The sequence below is a fragment of the Sinocyclocheilus grahami genome, unplaced genomic scaffold, assembly GCF_001515645.1.
Source record: "Sinocyclocheilus grahami isolate Dianchi unplaced genomic scaffold, SAMN03320097.WGS_v1.1 scaffold324.1, whole genome shotgun sequence".
Lineage (NCBI taxonomy): Eukaryota > Metazoa > Chordata > Actinopteri > Cypriniformes > Cyprinidae > Sinocyclocheilus > Sinocyclocheilus grahami.
Genome location: NW_015505503.1, coordinates 1,496,752 through 1,515,481, shown reverse-complemented (window position 1 = coordinate 1,515,481; position 18,730 = coordinate 1,496,752). Strand labels below are relative to the sequence as shown.

General features: G+C 37.4%; 1 protein-coding gene across 1 annotated transcript in view; it reads left to right on the top strand.

The window, feature by feature from the left end:
* Positions 1-18,730, top strand: part of LOC107602293 (neurabin-1-like) — a 52,925-nt gene that overhangs the window by 24,734 nt on the left and 9,461 nt on the right. Inside the window, exons 3-14 of the mRNA XM_016294754.1 lie at positions 6,454-6,586; positions 7,150-7,270; positions 10,672-10,930; positions 11,789-11,947; positions 13,547-13,600; positions 13,686-13,915; positions 14,887-14,983; positions 15,086-15,164; positions 16,016-16,167; positions 16,260-16,521; positions 17,831-17,882; positions 17,997-18,068. Coding sequence (XP_016150240.1) covers positions 6,454-6,586; positions 7,150-7,270; positions 10,672-10,930; positions 11,789-11,947; positions 13,547-13,600; positions 13,686-13,915; positions 14,887-14,983; positions 15,086-15,164; positions 16,016-16,167; positions 16,260-16,521; positions 17,831-17,882; positions 17,997-18,068 — 1,670 coding nt within the window. The remainder of the gene's footprint in view (positions 1-6,453; positions 6,587-7,149; positions 7,271-10,671; positions 10,931-11,788; positions 11,948-13,546; positions 13,601-13,685; positions 13,916-14,886; positions 14,984-15,085; positions 15,165-16,015; positions 16,168-16,259; positions 16,522-17,830; positions 17,883-17,996; positions 18,069-18,730) is intronic.

The window sequence follows — 18,730 nt, the reverse complement described above, 5'->3', positions numbered from 1 at the left end:
GAACACGTTTTTTCATGTTTTTTCCCCGTATTTTGCCAATTTTTTTCACCATTTGCAAAAAATAATAAATACCCAAATGTTGCTTTTTACTGTTTTGTCTTGCTTTTCAAAGAAAAAAATCAAGTACACAACAACAATTTAATTATTTACTCAATTTAACTGAAAATGAATAAGTTAGTAATTTATATATATATATATATATATATATATACAGTGGGGAAAATATTTATTTGATCCCCTGCTGATTTTGTAAGTTTGCCCACTTACAAAGAAATGAAGGGTCTGTAATTTTGGTGGTAGGTTTATTTAAACAGATAGAGACAGAATATCAACCAAAAATTCCAGAAAAAACACATTATGTAAAGGTTAGAAATTGATTTGCATTTCAGTGAGTGAAATTAGTATTTGAGCCCCTACCAACCAGCAATAATTCTGGCTCCCACAGATTGGTCATGTGCCCATGTGGAACACAGATTAGTCCTGCCACTTTAAGAAGTTACTCCTAATATCAGCTCGTCCGGCAAATGGACGGAGCCATGTACTGTAAAACCTTGGACGAGAACCTCCTTCCCTCAGCCAGAACACTGAAGATGGGTCATGGATAAGAATGACAATGACCCGAAACATACCGCCAAGGCAACAAAGGGAAAGTATTTATTTGATCCCCTGCTGATTTTGTAAGTTTGCCCACATATTTGTACAGCAAAAAATACATGCCTGATTCAAGAAAGGGGTCTCAAAAATTACCTATATAGACCCCCTTCTTGAATCAGGCATGTATTTTTTACTGTAAAAATAAATGCAACCTTGCTGAGCAGAAGAGACTTTTTAAAACATTAGAAAATATTTCAGATCCCACAGATACAAATCTATTACTGATTTGAACACTGTGTGAATGTTATAATAAATGTATTAATATAGCTGTTGTAATTATTATTGTCATTATTATTGTCTTACTTTTTAATTTTATTTTACAGAACAAAAGTAAAATTACAACACTAACATTTATGAATGTTGATGGAGCGTTTATTTTGGCAGAAACCCCCAGGAAGATCTCTGTTTGTTGACAACAGCAGATTTATAAATGATTCTCATTAAGATATTGGGAAGATGTTTGTTGCACGTATCACATTGTCACATCCATGCCTTGTAAAAATTCATAAAAATTACTGAGCAACTGACGAGTAACACTGTTTCAGCGCAGATTTTCCTCACGCTTTGGACTTTGAACCCTGGCACTGTGAGCTGTTTGAATGCATGCAGTTCATGCGTGTAAAACATAATGTTCTGCAGTTTTTAATTTAATTGTTTAAAGCCATTTCACGATTTCAATCATCATACAGTAACCAGCATGTCTCCTCTCCTCTTCGGAGACATGCGATGCAGATGCAGCAGTAAACAGTCTCTCACTGTCAGTGCTTGTAAAGATTTTTGTGTCTTTCTCGGACAGTTTAAATGCTTCCACACTGCAGACATGTTTGCTGCATTAGCGCGCCCCTCTATTTGATCGCTTCACGTCATTGTTCGGTACAATTTATTCGGTCTTAGACTTTTCGCTTATTCAGCTGAACACCGAAAGAGGTTTTTTTTTTACGAATAATTTTGGTTGCCGAACATTCGGTGCATCTCCGTAGTATTCAGGTGAGACACATTACAGAAATTGAATGAAGAAATCAAATCTAAAATAACATGCATAGTCATCAGTTGCATAAATTAAATATAGATTCATCTTTATTAAATAATATCAAAGGTATTTTTTTCACATCTTTTTGTGTTCACACAACAAGTCATAACCAACTGTGTTTAAAAGGATACTCAGCAAGATGGCCGGTTTGAAGTCATTTTGTGTATGTGTTCATTTCAAGTGCAAGATGAAGTGAAAGATAACTAAATTCAGCATTTGCACCCTCTCTGAAAGGCGGATTCAAGTGTGTACAAACAGAAAACCATCTCAGACAGTGAGCGAATGGTAAATTTATCTTTCACGTCTTCTTGTGCTTGATTAGTTAAAAATCACTTGAATGTTTAAAGTTGCAAGACTTAAAGGGTTAGTTCACCCAAAAAACACAAATTAAGATATTTTTGATGCATCCCGTGAGCTCTCTGACACTCCATAGGGTCAGATATAGAACAGCATACGCTGTTTACGTTCAATGGATTTTCTTCAAAATGGCGCTAGGGTGACGCGGAGGAGACAAATTGTTGAATAAAGTGGGGGTTTTTTTCTTTTGCGCACAAAAAGTATTCTCGCCGCATCGTAATATTACGGTTGAACCCCTGATGTCACATGGGCTATTTTACCGATGTCCTCGCTATGTTTCTGAGCCTTGATCGTGGTAGTTACCTTGCTGTCTATGGGAGGGTCAGAGAGCTCTCGGAATGCATCAAAAATATCTTAATTTGTGTTCCGAAGATGAACGGAGGTCTTACGGGTTTGGAACGACATGAGGGTGAGTAATTAATGACAGAATTTTCATTTTTGGGTGAACTATCCCTTTAAGAACTTGTGTGAATGATAAACTTTCACAGTCGGGCCTGTTACAATCCTTACCATCTTTCACACTGGCCCTGGGCCAGCTCTTAGTGTCGAGTCCTGTGTTAGTCAAGATTTTTTTACACCTGAAGAGGTTGTAATTTAATACATTGACATGTTTTGCTGCTGTACCTTAAGGCATCTATGCAAGTTAGCTCTGCTCTGACTGGTTAAGTCTTACTAACCAAAATAGACTAAATTGTCTTTCATCAGGACTCGCCTATTAACAGATACATGAATTATATGTAAATGTGGGTGGTCATAAGCTAATGTATCATGGTTGTGGCATCTTTATCATAACGATTCCTGTGTGTGTGTGTTTGTGTTTGTGTGTGTGAGAGAGAGAGAGCTGGCAATGATTTGAGCTTTGACTTTGTTCATTCAAACTTTGGAGCCCAGTCTGTGTGTCTCTCCACAAAATAATACTATTTAGGCTAGTTTAACTGTCTACAGTTGGATTCATTTTATATTGAGTTTCCCCTCAAATTTCTACTCTCAGACCGATAAAATATAATTAGTGGAGCCCAGTGAGATCATTTTACTCAAACCCAATGTTTTATTGTTCCTTTCACAATGCTCAGGCTTAATCCTCTTTCATTCACTCTATCGCAACAGTGTGCATACATGTGGGTTCATTACTTTCATTTTCTTGTCTCTCTTTCCAGCAACTTTTGATCCAGTTTCCAGGTTAATGCCCACAATTCCTCTGTAAAAACAAACACACAACATCAGATTAAAAAATAAAAAATTGCATATACCCAAAAAATATAATGAATTTAAGTGTCATTTTAAAATTACATTTTCCTTATTATTTAATTTATTGAAGAGTTAGGGCCAAAGAAAATATTTCCAATAGTTTCACTGACCAAGTTAATTGTATTTATTGAAAACAAATAGATTTTGATGGCTGCGACATGCTGCAAAAACGTGAGACAAATAATTTGTTTTATTAAATTATATAATTATTATTTCTTTTATTTATCTTATTATATTGACTTTTTATTTTTGTTATTTATATGCCCTTTTTTCCTGTTATTTTCGTTATTATTTTTTCTCATTTTTTTATGGTTCTGCATTGTTTGTATAGTTTTATATTTATTTGCATATTTTGTAATAGATTTTTTTTATAAAATATTTGTGCTGGATTTTGGTTGTATGTACTCAATTCAGTGTGCAGTCAGCATTTTTTTGCTGTTTGAAAACTTTTCCAAAAAACATCTAATCCTGATAAGCCATCCAAACCTGTAAACCTAAAAAAAGTAATGGAAATTTGGATGTCTACAATAAATATTCAGTAAGAGTTTGTTCTGACATACCTCTGAATAATTTCGAAGGTGCATGCAGCTTCATCCTGATAAGCAAGGTTTAAGTTGTAATAGGTCGCAAACAATGCTGCCAGGCCCTCAACAAATGCCAAATATTTTGCATTACCAGTTAAACTTAAGACATTAAAAATCTAAATTATATTACTTACATCAGCTTCAAATAGAAGGGATTCTGTTCTCTTTAAAATGGGCCATTAAGAGTTGCAGGATGCACAGGACCAGAGACTTTCCCTCTTGATACTTTGACAGAACAGCATGCACCTCACTGTTTGGACATACCTTAAAAAGATGGAAAACAGTGGTGTAACACAATCACAGACAAGCCACATGTTCAGTAACAAAGTAGCAGTAAAGCATGTGCACAGCAATTTCCAATGTACTTTCTAATGAACAACTAAAGTACTACATACACCCTTATAAGTGATATTAACATAAAGCTAAACCTTAAAAAAACAAATCCTTACAGCAACTCCATCGAACAAACACGTGCTAATTAGTTAATGGCTTGGCAGTGGAGTGAACCACTAACGTTACTGAGTTACATAAAACCTACACAATTTAAATTGTATTAATGTAATTGCAATGCTGTAAAGTTTACGTGACTACTACCAACAATCCAAACTTATTTTATACTGAACAGCTATCGAAATGTAATAGTAACGTAATATGGCAGACAGGTCACACTTTCAAGATGAAAACAAAAAAGTTAGTTACCCAGCTAACGTTAAAGTTCATCGTAACTTTGGACTCAAAACGCAAATTCTGTAGCATAGAACTGAACCGATATTTATCCCTTTTGAAACGTCACAAAATAAAAATAACAGTCACACAATGAAAGATATTAATGACTGGTAAAATAATTACATTAAGAGTGCTAAATGTCGCGACAAGTCCCAAGATGTCCGCTGCTGATGACGAAATGCCGTCACACGCACGCGCTACGCGATACACGATGTAGTTGCCTAATCATGTGTGTTTTTAAAGCAAACAGTTTTAAACTAATAGATGCGTACATTATATAATCATATGTCAGAGTCAACATGGTGTAAATAACTTGTTAAAAAGGCTGTATTTATTAGAGTTGACTGAGTACCAAAACTGGATTTCAAAACTTGTGCAACAGTTTTCTTCTATAAGAAAGAATATATGTATACATGATCTCCTGTAGCATTTACTGCATAATCATGTTCCTAGAATATATAGGAAAATGCAAAAACATTCTTAGATACTACTGTAAAATTTACAGCAATTATTTAGCATGTTCCCGCAATTCATAGCAAAATACAGTAATGCTGTAAATTTCAAAATACAGTGGTCTATTGTAAATATTTACTGTAAAAATTACAGCAATTCTTTACAGTGTATGTCATACCCATGTTATTATACAAATTTGTGTCCTCATAAACCACATAAACATGCACACACACACACACACACACATTTAACTCTTTTCATTAATCGAGAAAATATTTTATAGACTATTTAAAGGGATACTTCAGCCAAAAAAGAAAATTGTCATTGTTTACTCAAATTTGTATATTGTTCCAAACCTGTATGACTTGATTTCTTCTTTGGAACAAAAAGGACAACTATTGTAAAATAGAGGATTGTTTTGCAAAAAAAACTAAAATTAAAAAAATAATTAAAATGAATGAATGTACATAGGGACTGTCAGGCTCCAAATAAATAATAATAAAATAATAAAAAAAAAAAACATTAGTCCAGTATGTGAGGCATACATTTTTTTTTTACTCTTAGTCATAGTTACTCTTACTTGCCCTCATGTTTAGGTGTTTCACATTATGACACATGCTCCATTAATGAAAGTAAGTTGTACCGTATGGTTTTGGAATGACATTAGGGTGAGTAAATGATAACAGTTATAATTGTAGGATGAAGAAAACCTTTAAGTAAATTGTGTATTGAACTTTATACAAGTATAATTTAACTGGAAAAAATGAAAATTTGATAATTGACCATAATCTGCAAAACTAAAATGTTCTTTTATTTTTTAGTTCGAATTTTTGTGTTTGTGGCTGAAAAAAAATAATAAAATGATCTCATAAAATTGCGAACATTAAAATGAGTGCCGCACAAGTTTTCTTTCCATATCCTCTCACTATCTCAGCTGTGGCTTAAGTTATGTTTATAAGTTTTAAATGTTGTATGCATTTTTAAAATGTATTTTATGATTGTTGCTTGTGCTTCGACTGTTTCTGCATCAGTTCATCATATATATTCACTGTACGTCTATTTTGTAAAACTTCACTGACTATAAAGAAGGGATAAATCTCTAATAAATGATTGTGTGTGTGTGCAGTAAGTGATTTTCTCTGCAGTAGATAAGAGCTGCTTTCACCTGGGCTGATACTGTAGCCTTTCTTTGGCAGGACTGTAGAGAAGCTGATTACAGCTTTGATGTTTTGGTTTCATTGATACGTCCAGTGTTCTTGCAATAACCGAAATGCTGACCAGTGATCTAGGAAGGGGTCTCGTCTTAATAAAACACATAATAAGCACTCTGAAAGATGATGAAAGTGAATGAATGGTTATTGTGCCATCAGCTGTAATTGGCAGTTGTTTCTGGGGCTTCAGGTGTACAGCACGTTCTCTAATGAAGAGTACGACCGGAGGAACGATGATGTGGATCCTGTGGCGGCGTCGGCCGAGTACGAGCTGGAGAAACGGGTGGAGAAGATGGACGTGTTTCCCGTGGAGATCGAGAAAGGTGAGGCGGTGTCTTTCACAAAATACTCCAGCTCTCTCTGAGATTGAGTGATTAAAAAGTATGAAGCACAGGTCAAACGGAAATCACTTTCAAACCATGTTTTTTTATTGATCAATGTGGCAAATTCATGTGAACAACTTAAACATGAGAGAAATCCACAGAGGGAAGTTTTTCGGCCTCACACGAAAACTCGCAGTTGTGCAGATTTCTATTGGAATCACTGGATTTCACCATGAAATATGGCAGAGCAATGGTAAACGTGACTGCACCTCTGTATGTAATGTCTGTACGTAATGATCTCCATTATGATTGGCTAGCCTCTTTGCATGTGAAATGAGTAGAGACATCCCTGCCTAGATGCTGAACACTGAACGGGTATTAATATGTAAATGTTGGCAGTCATATGTTAATGATAAATGGCCTGTTTGAACTGGGGAGAAGAATTGCACAACAATTCCAAAGTCAATGAAAAGAAAAAATTATGAAGGCAGACTTACCTTTTTGCTCTCTCTCTCTCTCTCTCTCTCTCTCTCTCTCTCTCTCGCTCTCTTCTCTTGGTGTAGGTGATAAAGGGCTGGGGATCAGTATTATAGGGATGGGTGTTGGGGCAGATCAGGGTCTGGAGAAACTGGGCATCTTCGTCAAGACCATCACGCAGGACGGCGCTGCAGAGAGAGATGGCAGGTGAGATCTTTAGATTAAACATTTGGACCAGCAGAATAGAATTTCTTTGAACATGCAGAGATTCACTGTGGAGCCATTAGACGAAAAAACAGATCTTGATTGCTTGGAAAAGTAAGACCACACATCTCCTCAACTGGCTCTCTGATACCGTGTGCTTGTAATATTGTCCTAATCAGTCCTTTTTCTGGAGAGAAGCATAATTTTATTCAGCAAGGTCATATATAACAGTAAAGACTTTTACGCTGTTACAAAACAACTCCGTATCAAAAATTGCTGTTCTTTTGTTATTTATTAAAAATGTATCATGGTTTCCACAACAATATATGACCCCTTTAACTTATATTCAAATAAATAAATAAAAATTATAATATCTCACAATCTTACTGATTTTACTGTATTTGTATCAAATAAATGCAGCCTTAGTGAGCATAAGTGACTAATGCCGGGTTCAGACTACACAATATTTTTGTCGGTCATGATAGTCACTGTCAGATTACACGATTTTGACTCCTAAAATCTTGTCGTGTCGTGGACAAGAAGCATGTCAGGCTACACGTTGCTTCTCGACCAATCATCGTGTGCCATCTTTAACGACACGTGTGATGTCATCGAGAAGGCGGAACTAGCGACTGACTTCCGAAAACAAGAGTGTAAACATTACTGAAGCGCTTACGCTATAGTTCGCCAGCATTTTTCTTTCTTTGTTCTGTCGTGGTAGTCCCTCGATGACACATCATACATGCAGGAGTACTGTTGTCACAGCTCCACGAACCTTTCCTCCATCTCATAATTCCACCTAGCAGCACCATCATCTCTCTTTCGTTTTGCCATGTTTGAAACCTGTGTATGAAAGAGCGTCTGTGCTGCTATTGGTCAACGTCACCAATGTGACAGAACTCATCGTGGACGGCGGAAAAACAAATTAAACATGCTAGTCTTTCTGTCGTGAAGCATCGCAGACGCGGAATCGGTTGTCGTCCATTATGACACACTACACGAGCTGAAACGATGGAATCTTGCGTCCCGACGCCCATTGTCGTTTACGAATCCCCACGACACTCTACGTCAAGCAAATCGTGGCAAAATCGGGCTAAAATCGTGTAGTCTGAACCGGGCATTAGTGTCAAAAACATTCAAATATCGTAGTGACACCAAACCTTTGAACGGTATATATTCTGGTGAGCCCTGTTTGTGGTGTTTTTGCTGCTGCAGTAGTGGTGGGCATGTCTTCACGTGCTGCTTCCTGAGGGCAGCTGGAGCAGGACACACATGTTTGATCTGTCTGGTCGTTTATGACTGTGTCACAATACAGAAAACACACTCTTCCTCTTTCCTGTGAATCTCAGCACTCGCTGCCAACTGCCGACTTTGTTTTGAAATGCTTAGTGCTGTTTGGAAAAAGTGACCCAGCTGGGTCTCTGTCATAAACATGTTGTGTAGTTTGCGGGTCAGATTAGGTGTGAGAAGTGTTAGCAATCTGTGCCTTGCCCAGATGTATTTCACATGTCACAGTGTAGCATTTAGCAGCACATTTACAATAGTGCGAATCAGATGGAATGAAAGCAGGGTTTCATTACTGTATGTTTTGGAGCTTGTTTGGAGCTCAAAAGTTTGGGTTAAGTTAGATTAAAAATAAAAAAATCAGCATATTAGAATGATTTCTGAAGAAACTAAAGACACTAAAGACTGGAGAAGTGATGCTGAAAATTCAGCTTTGATCACAGGAATAAATTATATTTTAAAACATATTCGTAATTATAATCAGTAATATTATATTTTCCAATATCGTAATTATTCCAGTCTTTTGACTAGTAGTGATACAGTAATGCACTGAAACGTGAGCGCATGCCGTGGGACCTCACATTTACAATTTAGATTATTTTTTGGTGTTGTCACGATACCAGAATTTTGACTTCGATACGATACCGGACTAAAATATCTGGATACTACTACTGAACCGATGCTATGACAAAAACATAGAACAACAGGAAAAGTTTTAACTTTGTTATTAATAATAAGAACATAGAGGCACGTAACAAACTAAAGGACAAATACAATAAAACAAAGACACACATGAAATAAATGGGGCCCTATATCCATTTTATTTCTTCCCAAATTCCATTTTATTTTTTCCAAATTCAAAGTTTTCATTTTTCTGGATTCCGTTTTTTTTCTGTTTTAATTTTCTAGACTGGAATGGTTACATAAAAAAATATGAATCAAAATCATGTCTAATTAATTGAAATCATGAAACTTACACAGTTACACATCAATTTTTTAAAAAGTTTAAGACGACATTTTTAAGGCCCTATGAAATATGTTTTATTATTTTTATCAACATTTTTAAATATGTTTTCCATGTCAAACACACAACTCATGGGCTTTTTCTTACATCAGCGCTAACACATTGTACACGTTTGGAGTGCAGTGCTGGGTAGGTTACCTACAAAATGTGGTCTGTTACTGATTACAAATAACACTATGAAAATTGCAGTCAGTAATGTACTCTTAGATTACTCATGCATTCTTTTAGTTTATTTTAGATTACTTTTAACCTAATTTGTTTATAGATAGAATTTTTACAAAGACAAATAAAATGTATGATTATTAACCAATATCAGAGAACATGTGACTGTGTTGTGACTGGATTTCACATTGCTCTGTGAAATCCAGTCATTTCAATAGGAAAACACAGGAGCAGAATTTTCCATGTGAAATTGCTGTGTTGACCAGCAGAAAGGAAATTTGTTTGAAAATGACTCACGGTGTGAGCTGTGCATTATGCATTGCTGTGCTATTGAAAATTTACCTTTTTCTCCTGCAACATTTTGCCAAAGTTTTTCTAATTTGGCTGCATGTTTAGACTGGAATCCTGCACAGAAACACCTTCAGACTTTTTTTAGCCAGAACTTCTTTGTTGAATGTTCACAAGTATGCAAAATTATGTAAAAATCCACCATGCTGAATGAGGAAACAGATTCGTGAGTCTATTCAAAATCGTAGTGGGGTTCATACCGGTGTTGAACCACTGTGCTTTTGGTATCTGTGCAGGTATGCTATGCTTTTGAATTCTGAAATGTTAATGTTTCACCAGTGGTTTTCACAATTTTCGTTATACTTGGGTTACTTTGTTAATTCCTAACTTCTTAACTTTGCTCTATTTTTGGACTGGCTGTTTCTCGTTTTGTTTTAGTTTTTTTGCGTTGCATCATGTCTGTGTCTCTGATGTCATGACAGGACGATCACTACGAGGATGAGGAGCCACACTTGAACCAGATAATCAAGGTCTTCAGGGTTACTTGATAGTTACAGACGGGTGTATTGGAGCAGGGTTGGAACTGAAGCCTGCAGGAAGGTAGCTGTCCAGGAGCAGGTTTGGAGACCTCTGCTCTGGGCTAAAGGTTACGAGTTCACCACATGCAAATAAACAATGCACACACTCACACAGGCTCCATTGTTTCCTTTCTACATGATGTACGCCGATCAGTATACGTTATACACGTAATTTTCCTTGTTCACCTGTCAATCACGCCGTTCAGGTTTCTGATTGGCCGAGAGAAGCCAGGTACTCAGAGTGAGGTGGCACGCCTCATCAGTGAAACCCTGGAGCAGGAGCGGCAGCAGCAGGTGGACGACACATACGAGCAGTCCACTGAAGAGGTCAGTCAAACACACAACTCATGGGCTTTTTCTTACATCAGCGCTAACACATTGTACACGTTTGGAGTGCAGTGCTGGGTAGGTTACCTACAAAATGTGGTCTGTTACTGATTACAAATAACACTATGAAAATTGCAGTCAGTAATGTACTCTTAGATTACTCATGCATTCTTTTAGTTTATTTTAGATTACTTTTAACCTAACTTGTTTATAGATAGAATTTTTTTTTTTTTAAAACAAAGACAAATAAAATTTATGATTATTAACCAATATCAGAGAACATGTGAATATGTTGTGACTGGATTTCACAGAGCACATTTCAATAGGAAAACACGCAGGATTTTCCATGTGAAATTGCTGTGTTTACCAGCAGAAAGGAAATTTGTTTGAAAATGACTCGCTGTGTGAGCTGTACATTATGCATTGCTGCGCTATTGAAAAGTAACATTTTGCCAAAGTTTTTCTAATTTGGCTGCACGTTTAGACTGGAATCCTGCACAGAAACACCTTCAGACTTTTTTTAGCCAGAACTTCTTTGTTGAATGTTCACAAGTATGCAAAATTATGTAAAAATCCACCATGCTGAATGAGGAAACAGATTTGTGAGTCTATTCAAAATCGTAGTGGGGTTCATACCGGTGTTGAACCACTGTGCTTTTGGTATCTGTGCAGGTATGCTACGCTTTTGAATTCTGAAATGTTAATGTTTCACCAGTGGTTTTCACAATTTTCGTTATACTTGGGTTACTTTGTTAATTCCTAACTTCTTAACTTTGCTCTATTTTTGGACTGGCTGTTTCTCGTTTTGTTTTAGTTTTTTTGCGTTGCATCATGTCTGTGTCTCTGATGTCATGACAGGACGAGCACTACGAGGATGAGGAGGAAGGGGGAGAGGATGGCATCCTTGGTTCCAGTTTCGGCAGGAGGAATGTGGAAGTGTATGATCTGCCTGAGAGCGAGGAGATGTTCCTGCCGTCAAACATGGACGCCGCTCAACTAACTTTCAGATTTAAAGAGGTAACAGACTTTTGGTGCTTTTCATTTCACTTATGGCTCGTTTCCACCGAGTGGTACGGGTCAGTACAGTACGGTACGGTACGATTCGGACACCCTGATCCAGCTTGCATTTCCACCACCAACAGTACCCTTACTTGATAGGCGTGGTGTATGCCGGAAAGTAGCGATCGACGATAAAGCGCAACAATAAGTACAACTCTGCCTCTTTTAATGAACAGTAACAGCCATTATAAAAGTACAAGTAGAAAGTATAAGAGGCTTATATAAGAGGAAATAAAGACAAAAGCAAACAATTCAGTCAAACGTATGCTACAAAGTCAGTGCTGTACTACAGTAAAGTTTAAAATAAATATAGAAACAACTTTGTGCTCAGCCAAAACGATATGACCAGGAACAGATAATGGATTCAAGAGACCATGAATGCCTGTTAAATATACCCAAAACTAATTGTATCTCGTGTTTAATCACTACAGAGACATCAGAGCCAGCGGCAAATGTCGGAAGGATAGCCGAGCCAAGGCTGCTCTAGGCGGATAGATCCGAAATCGGCATAGCAAATTTTCAAATAGGTGCTATCTTTATAAATATACACCGCAGATTTGAGTTTTAAACAACTACGATAAAGCTCAACAATAACTACATCTCTGCCTCTTTTAATGAACAGTAACAGCCATTATAAAAGTACAAGTAGAAAGTATAAGAGGCTTATATAAGAGGAAATAAAGACAAAAGCAAACAATTCAGTCAAACGTATGCTACAAAGTCAGTGCTGTACTACAGTAAAGTTTAAAATAAATATAGAAACAACTTTGTGCTCAGCCAAAACGATATGACCAGGAACAGATAATGGATTCAAGAGACCATGAATGCCTGTTAAATATACCCAAAACTAATTGTATCTCGTGTTTAATCACTACAGAGACATCAGAGCCAGCGGCAAATGTCGGAAGGATAGCCGAGCCAAGGCTGCTCTAGGCGGATAGATCCGAAATCGGATCTTTATAAATATATCTTTATCTATATCTTTATAAATATACACCGCAGATTTGAGTTTTAAACAACTACATTCTCGCCTGAAAAACTCTTAAAACTACATTTCGTGACACAATAACAGTAATATTTTGAAAATTACGTGGGTTTTTGGGCAATGACGTTTCACAAGTCCACAAGAACACACATTGAGAAACGGCGTGAAAATATAAAATTGTAAAATACACGGTTATATTTTTTTATGTTTGCGCACTCTGATGTTAATAAGCCCAACACTCATGAACAGCAGAGCGGAACGAGTGAAGAAGAAGCTTTATCCCCTTGTATCATGCAAAAGTGACGATTCTAGTCAACCAATCAGCATTCTGCAGTGAGTTTAGCTCCACCCTTTTGGTACCGTTTGCTAAGTACCCCAACGGAAGGGTACCAAAAAAGTGGTACGGTACAGTTCGCTATTTTGGTACCATTAACAACTTCTGATAATGGAAACGGACATAATTGCGTACCGTACTGTACTGTACCGAACCGCTCGGTGGAAACGAGCCATTATTTATAATAGATTGCAATTAACGATTTCTTAATTTTGTATATATTCTGTTTTAATTTCAGCTCCAGATAAAACACACCATTGCAGAAGCCGAAGTAGATGAACTGAAAGAGAGAGTACGGACTTCTGAACCATCTTATCCATTTATATCAAACATACGGCAGTTCCTGTGTGCTTTAACCGGTTTTGTTGCTGTTGCAGTTGAGAGAGTCGTCAGAGGAGCGTGCGGCGTGGGAGGCGAGGGAAGCTCAGTTAGAGAGGAGCGTACAGGAGAACTCTGAGAGAATCGCTCAGATGGAGAAGAACTGGCTGGAGGCTCAGGCTCTCTGTAAAAGCATCAACGAACAGCTCAATGACACGCAGAGCCAATATGAAGCTCTGGATAAAAAATATAGCAAAGCCAAGAAACTGCTCAAGGACTATCAGCAGAAGTGAGTGGTGGCATCAGCACTAAGCTTTCCATTAGTATAAAGTTTAACTGCTTTGTGATCATCATGCAATGTCTTAATTGTAATAACTTCAAAATTCTATGTATATAGTCTGTGATTTGCATGAACTTGTTTTATTTTTTTAGCATTAATAGCACTTTTTTGTCCTTTGTGGCAGCCCCTAAGTCAAAGTATGTTTTCGCAGTCTTGTATTCTTCAAATTTCCTTCTCAGTTTCACAGTACAAAGTTATACGATCATCATGCAATGTCTTAATTGTAATAACTTCAAAATTCTATGTATATAGTCTGTGATTTGCATGAACTTGTTTTTTTTTTTTTAGCATTAATAGCACTTTTTTGTCCTTTGTGGCAGCCCCTAAGTCAAAGTATGTTTTCGCAGTCTTGTATTCTTCAAATTTCCTTCTCAGTTTCACAGTACAAAGTTATATAGATTTTAAATGACATGAGAGTGAGAATGCTTTACAGTCAACGAACCTTTTAAAAGTTCATAAAGAGATGTTGTAAAGTCTTTGTTCAATTATACAGTACTGTATATTTTGGCCTCATTTTAGGTTTAGGCTTAATATAGGCTTAGCCTTAGGACTTTAGGCTTTGGCCTAGTCTATTATAATCACAATTGGCTTAATTTGACAACAATAGTTATTTAGATATATTTAGGTCTTCTAAATCAATAGATGTGTGTGTGTGTGTTTGTGTTTGTGTTTGTGTGTGTGTTTGTGTTTGTGTGTGTGTGTGTGTGTGTGTGTGTACGTCTGTGTGTGTGTTTGTGTTCATGTGTGTTTGTGTTCATGTGTGTTTGTGTTCATGTGTGTTTGTTTTCATGTGTGTGTTCCTGTGTGTGTGTGTTTGTGTTCATGTGTTTTTGTGTTCGTGTGTGTGTTCCTGTGTGTGTGTGTTCGTGTGTGTGTGTGTGTGTGTGTGTTCGTGTGTGTGTGTGTGTGTTGCGTTGCAGAGAGGTGGAGTATGAGCAGAGGGAGGAGGACTTACAGAGAACTCTGGAGGAGAGAGAGGCCAAGTATAAAACTCAGATAGAGGATCTGCAGCGCAGGGTGAGAACACACTTCACTTATCAGCGGCAGCAGAAATGAACTCGCACATAAAGCTTTCATGCTTTCTCTGATTCCTACCTGTCAATCTGTCTCTGTGTGTAGCTGGCAAAGCTTGAGTCTGGCAGCAGTCGTCATGAGTCTCCACTGTCGGGCAGTAAGTCTGCAGATTCAATTCTGCTGGGTGAGTTAAAGATCTCAATGCTTCTTAATGGCTGTCTAAATCCAAGCAGGGTTAATTGATTGTGATATCATGCTGAGCCCAGACTGAAGTTATAAGATGCGAAAACCAGTTGGGCTCAGTCATAGAAACATAAAAACTGCTGCAGAGAGTAACAGCAACATGAAATATATGCATAATTATGCTAAATAAGCATGCAGTTGACTTTTCACATATAAAATAGTTAACTCCCGGGTCATTTTAATCCTGAATTAACTGGTTGCATTTCTCAATTGGTTATTATTCAAGTGTAGTCATGTCTTAAAACACTAGGCTGGTGTTTTTATTGGCATATACTGACAATGTTTTTTCATTACATCATGTCTGTGAGAAAAAGCATCCTTGAGAGAAAGTATCCCTTCTCCATGAGCATGCATCCTATTTTAATAACTGCTTGTACATATTTTACCACATTAATCAATAATATTGTTTCTTCTACAACAGTGTTATTATGCAACAGTGTTTACTGATGCTGTTTCTTCAGATGCAGAAACTAAACCCAGCATAGGAAACTATACCAAGTGCCACTCTTGTTGGCAAACAAAATTAACCAATGAAACTTGGTCTGAAGTAAGCTAACATAGCCAATTTTTGAGTAGGCCTGAGAGAAAGCAGGTAGTTAAGTCTCCAGATGGTCCATTATCCATTATCAGTTGCATAGAGATAAATCATAAATAAACACTGTTCACAAAGAGGTCAGAAGAAGCTGTGACTACAGCGAATTCACTTGACCAACTTGAAGATGAGCAGTAATGCATACAGTTGGAGAGCTTTCAAAGGGTCTCTCAGTCAGTTAAGTATGCATTGTTCTCCAGGAGCGGACTGGAGCGAGGTGGTCCCTGAGACGGAGCGTTTGGACACCAGCGCCCATCGTGCAAAGGCCCAGCTGGCCCAGAGATCCAAACGGCAGCCACCGTCCCGCAGTAAACTCAAAGAGACGCTCAGCTCGCCAGCGAGAAGCCCACAGGTCACACAGAGCTCAAGAAATTCATGAGCAATTGACTGCTGTAAAAAATCCAATGCATCAGTTTTGAACAATAGCATTGTTTTTGACCTCAGGGTGATGATGAGAGTCAGTCTGCGAGTCCCGAGTCTCCACCGCCTCGTAGGAGATCAATCCAGGAGAGTTTGTCCCTGCCGGTCGCCATATCTTCCCCTGCTAACCACCAGAAGGATGAAGGTTCTATTACAAGCAGCAGCCAATCAGTGCAGAGGGATCCTCAAGGCCCCGCCCTCTCCTCTCCTAAAGACTCCTCCCCCTCCAGCTTCCTGCGGAATGTAAAGAAGAGAGAGTCCAAAGGCAAGGGCAAAGAGGTCAAAGGTAACAAGCTGGATAATCAATCCATGTTAGCCTGGAAATCAGATGTTTGTCTGTGTTTGTATTTTAATTAGGGATATGCCGGTATCAAATTGTTGCGCATAATTGCTAATGCTTTTATCATGGTATACGGTATTATCGCGGTATTGAAATTTAGTTTTAAAAAAGTGCTTTCATAATACAGTATAACAGGTTTAATAACTTTTTTCTTATAACAAAAATAACACAATAAGACCTCATTAGTTAACCTTAGTTAATGCATTAACATTCACAGTGAGCAATAGCTACATTTGTTACAGAAGTTATTAATTATTAGTTATTAAGTCTTAGTTCATGTTAGCTCATTAAATAACACAGTTGCACCTTTCGATTTTAACAACGTGTTATTAAATATTGTAATTACCTAAGATTAATGATTGTTCAGAAGAATTTTTCATTGGCAGTTTGTTAACTAATGAATTAACTAATGTTAACTAATGAAGCCCTAATGTAAAGTGTGACCGAACAATAAAGAATCAACACACTTTCAAACAATATCTAGGGCATGTTGTAGTCTAGATTAAAATGTAAAAAAAGATTGAAAATAAATAGTCTATTAAGTCTAAATATTTAAGTATCTGTGATGAATATCATAGCAAATACACAAATCTGAATGGCTGTTTAAATCATTTAAACACGATTCAGAAACCGAAAGTAGAGCAGCTGCTTTGTTTACAGGGTTTCATTTAAATTAATTATTATTATTATTATTATTTCTGCAGTTTAGCCCATCTGCTGTCTCTGCTGTCTCCCAGAGCGTCTCTCACATGTTCCACCGTGTGCTTCTCGTCCGCGCTTGTTTACATCTGAGTGCGCCTGTGTGTGTGTGTGTGTGTGTGTGTTTGTATTCGTGTGTTTGTATTCGTGTGTGTGTGTTCGTGTGTGTGTCTGTGTGTGTGTCTGTCTGTGTGTGTGTGTCCGTGTGTGTGTGTGTTTGTTTCCATGTGTGCGTGTGTGTGTGTTTGTGTCCATGTGTGTGTGTGTTTGTGTTCATCACATGTTCCACCGTGTGCTTCTCGTCCGCGCTTGTTTACATCTGAGTGCGCACGCATCTTTCACGCAGCATACAGCGGTGTTGTGCATTTTGACCAGTTGATGGGAAAAGTATTCTTAAAATGCATTCAAAATTCGGAATAACTTGTAATATATATTTATTCACGGTATTTAGAAGTGCCCATGATAACAATATCGTGCATATTCATTACCGTGATATATCGCATTACCGAATACCGGCACAAGTCTAATTTTAATACAATTCTTTTATTTATTTCAGATGAGTCTAATGATGCAGCTGGAAAAACTAAAAGAAGATTCCCAGACTTTGGGTAAGAGCAGAATTCCACACTTTTTTCTCAGTGAACTTTTGTTTTGTTCTTATTGTAAGTTCATTAAGGTTTGTGTTGTTGTATGTAATGTGTTTTTCTGACTGTTTCTGATAGTGGTTTAAGGAAATCAGGAGGAAAGGGGAAAAAACTAAGCAAAGAAGCTACGAGGGCATCACTGGACAGCAGGTAGACACACACGTTTGGTTTCCGTGTTTTATAGACATAATGGTTTTTATACTGTCCAAACTGTATTTTCTATCCCCTTACTCTAAACCTACCCCTTCCAGAAAACGTTCTGCATTTTTAGGTTTTCGGAAAACTTCATTCTGTATGATTCATCAGCTTGTTTCCTCAAGGAGGAAAAAAAAAATTACTGGTATTATTACTAGGGCTAATTTTTCGATTTATCGTTTCTTTAAATGACGTCGATTCGATATCGATTCTCAAAAGCCGCGAATCGATCTTTTCCGGGATTTATTTCAGCACACATTTAAAATAAGATCTGATTAACGTGAATCTTATCATTAGTCTTCTCCACTAGATGTCACCCTTATTTACCTTGCGCTATGTTACAACAGAAAGTCTGTCATTCATTCAGCGCTTATCGTGGCCATACGCGTGATTCGCAATGCTCAGGTGAAATGCTATAGTAATACTATAAATCTGCGGAAGCATTTGATATCACGCATAAGGCGCCATGATTTCTGCAATGAATGAATGAATGGCGGATGGCGCACTGTTTTGTTTACTACACACATACTAAAGCGCGGATGACGCTCGCGGTGTATTCAGCTTCTGCCGTCTCACTATATGATGATATGAACACGAATGTCATCTCCAGCTGCTCT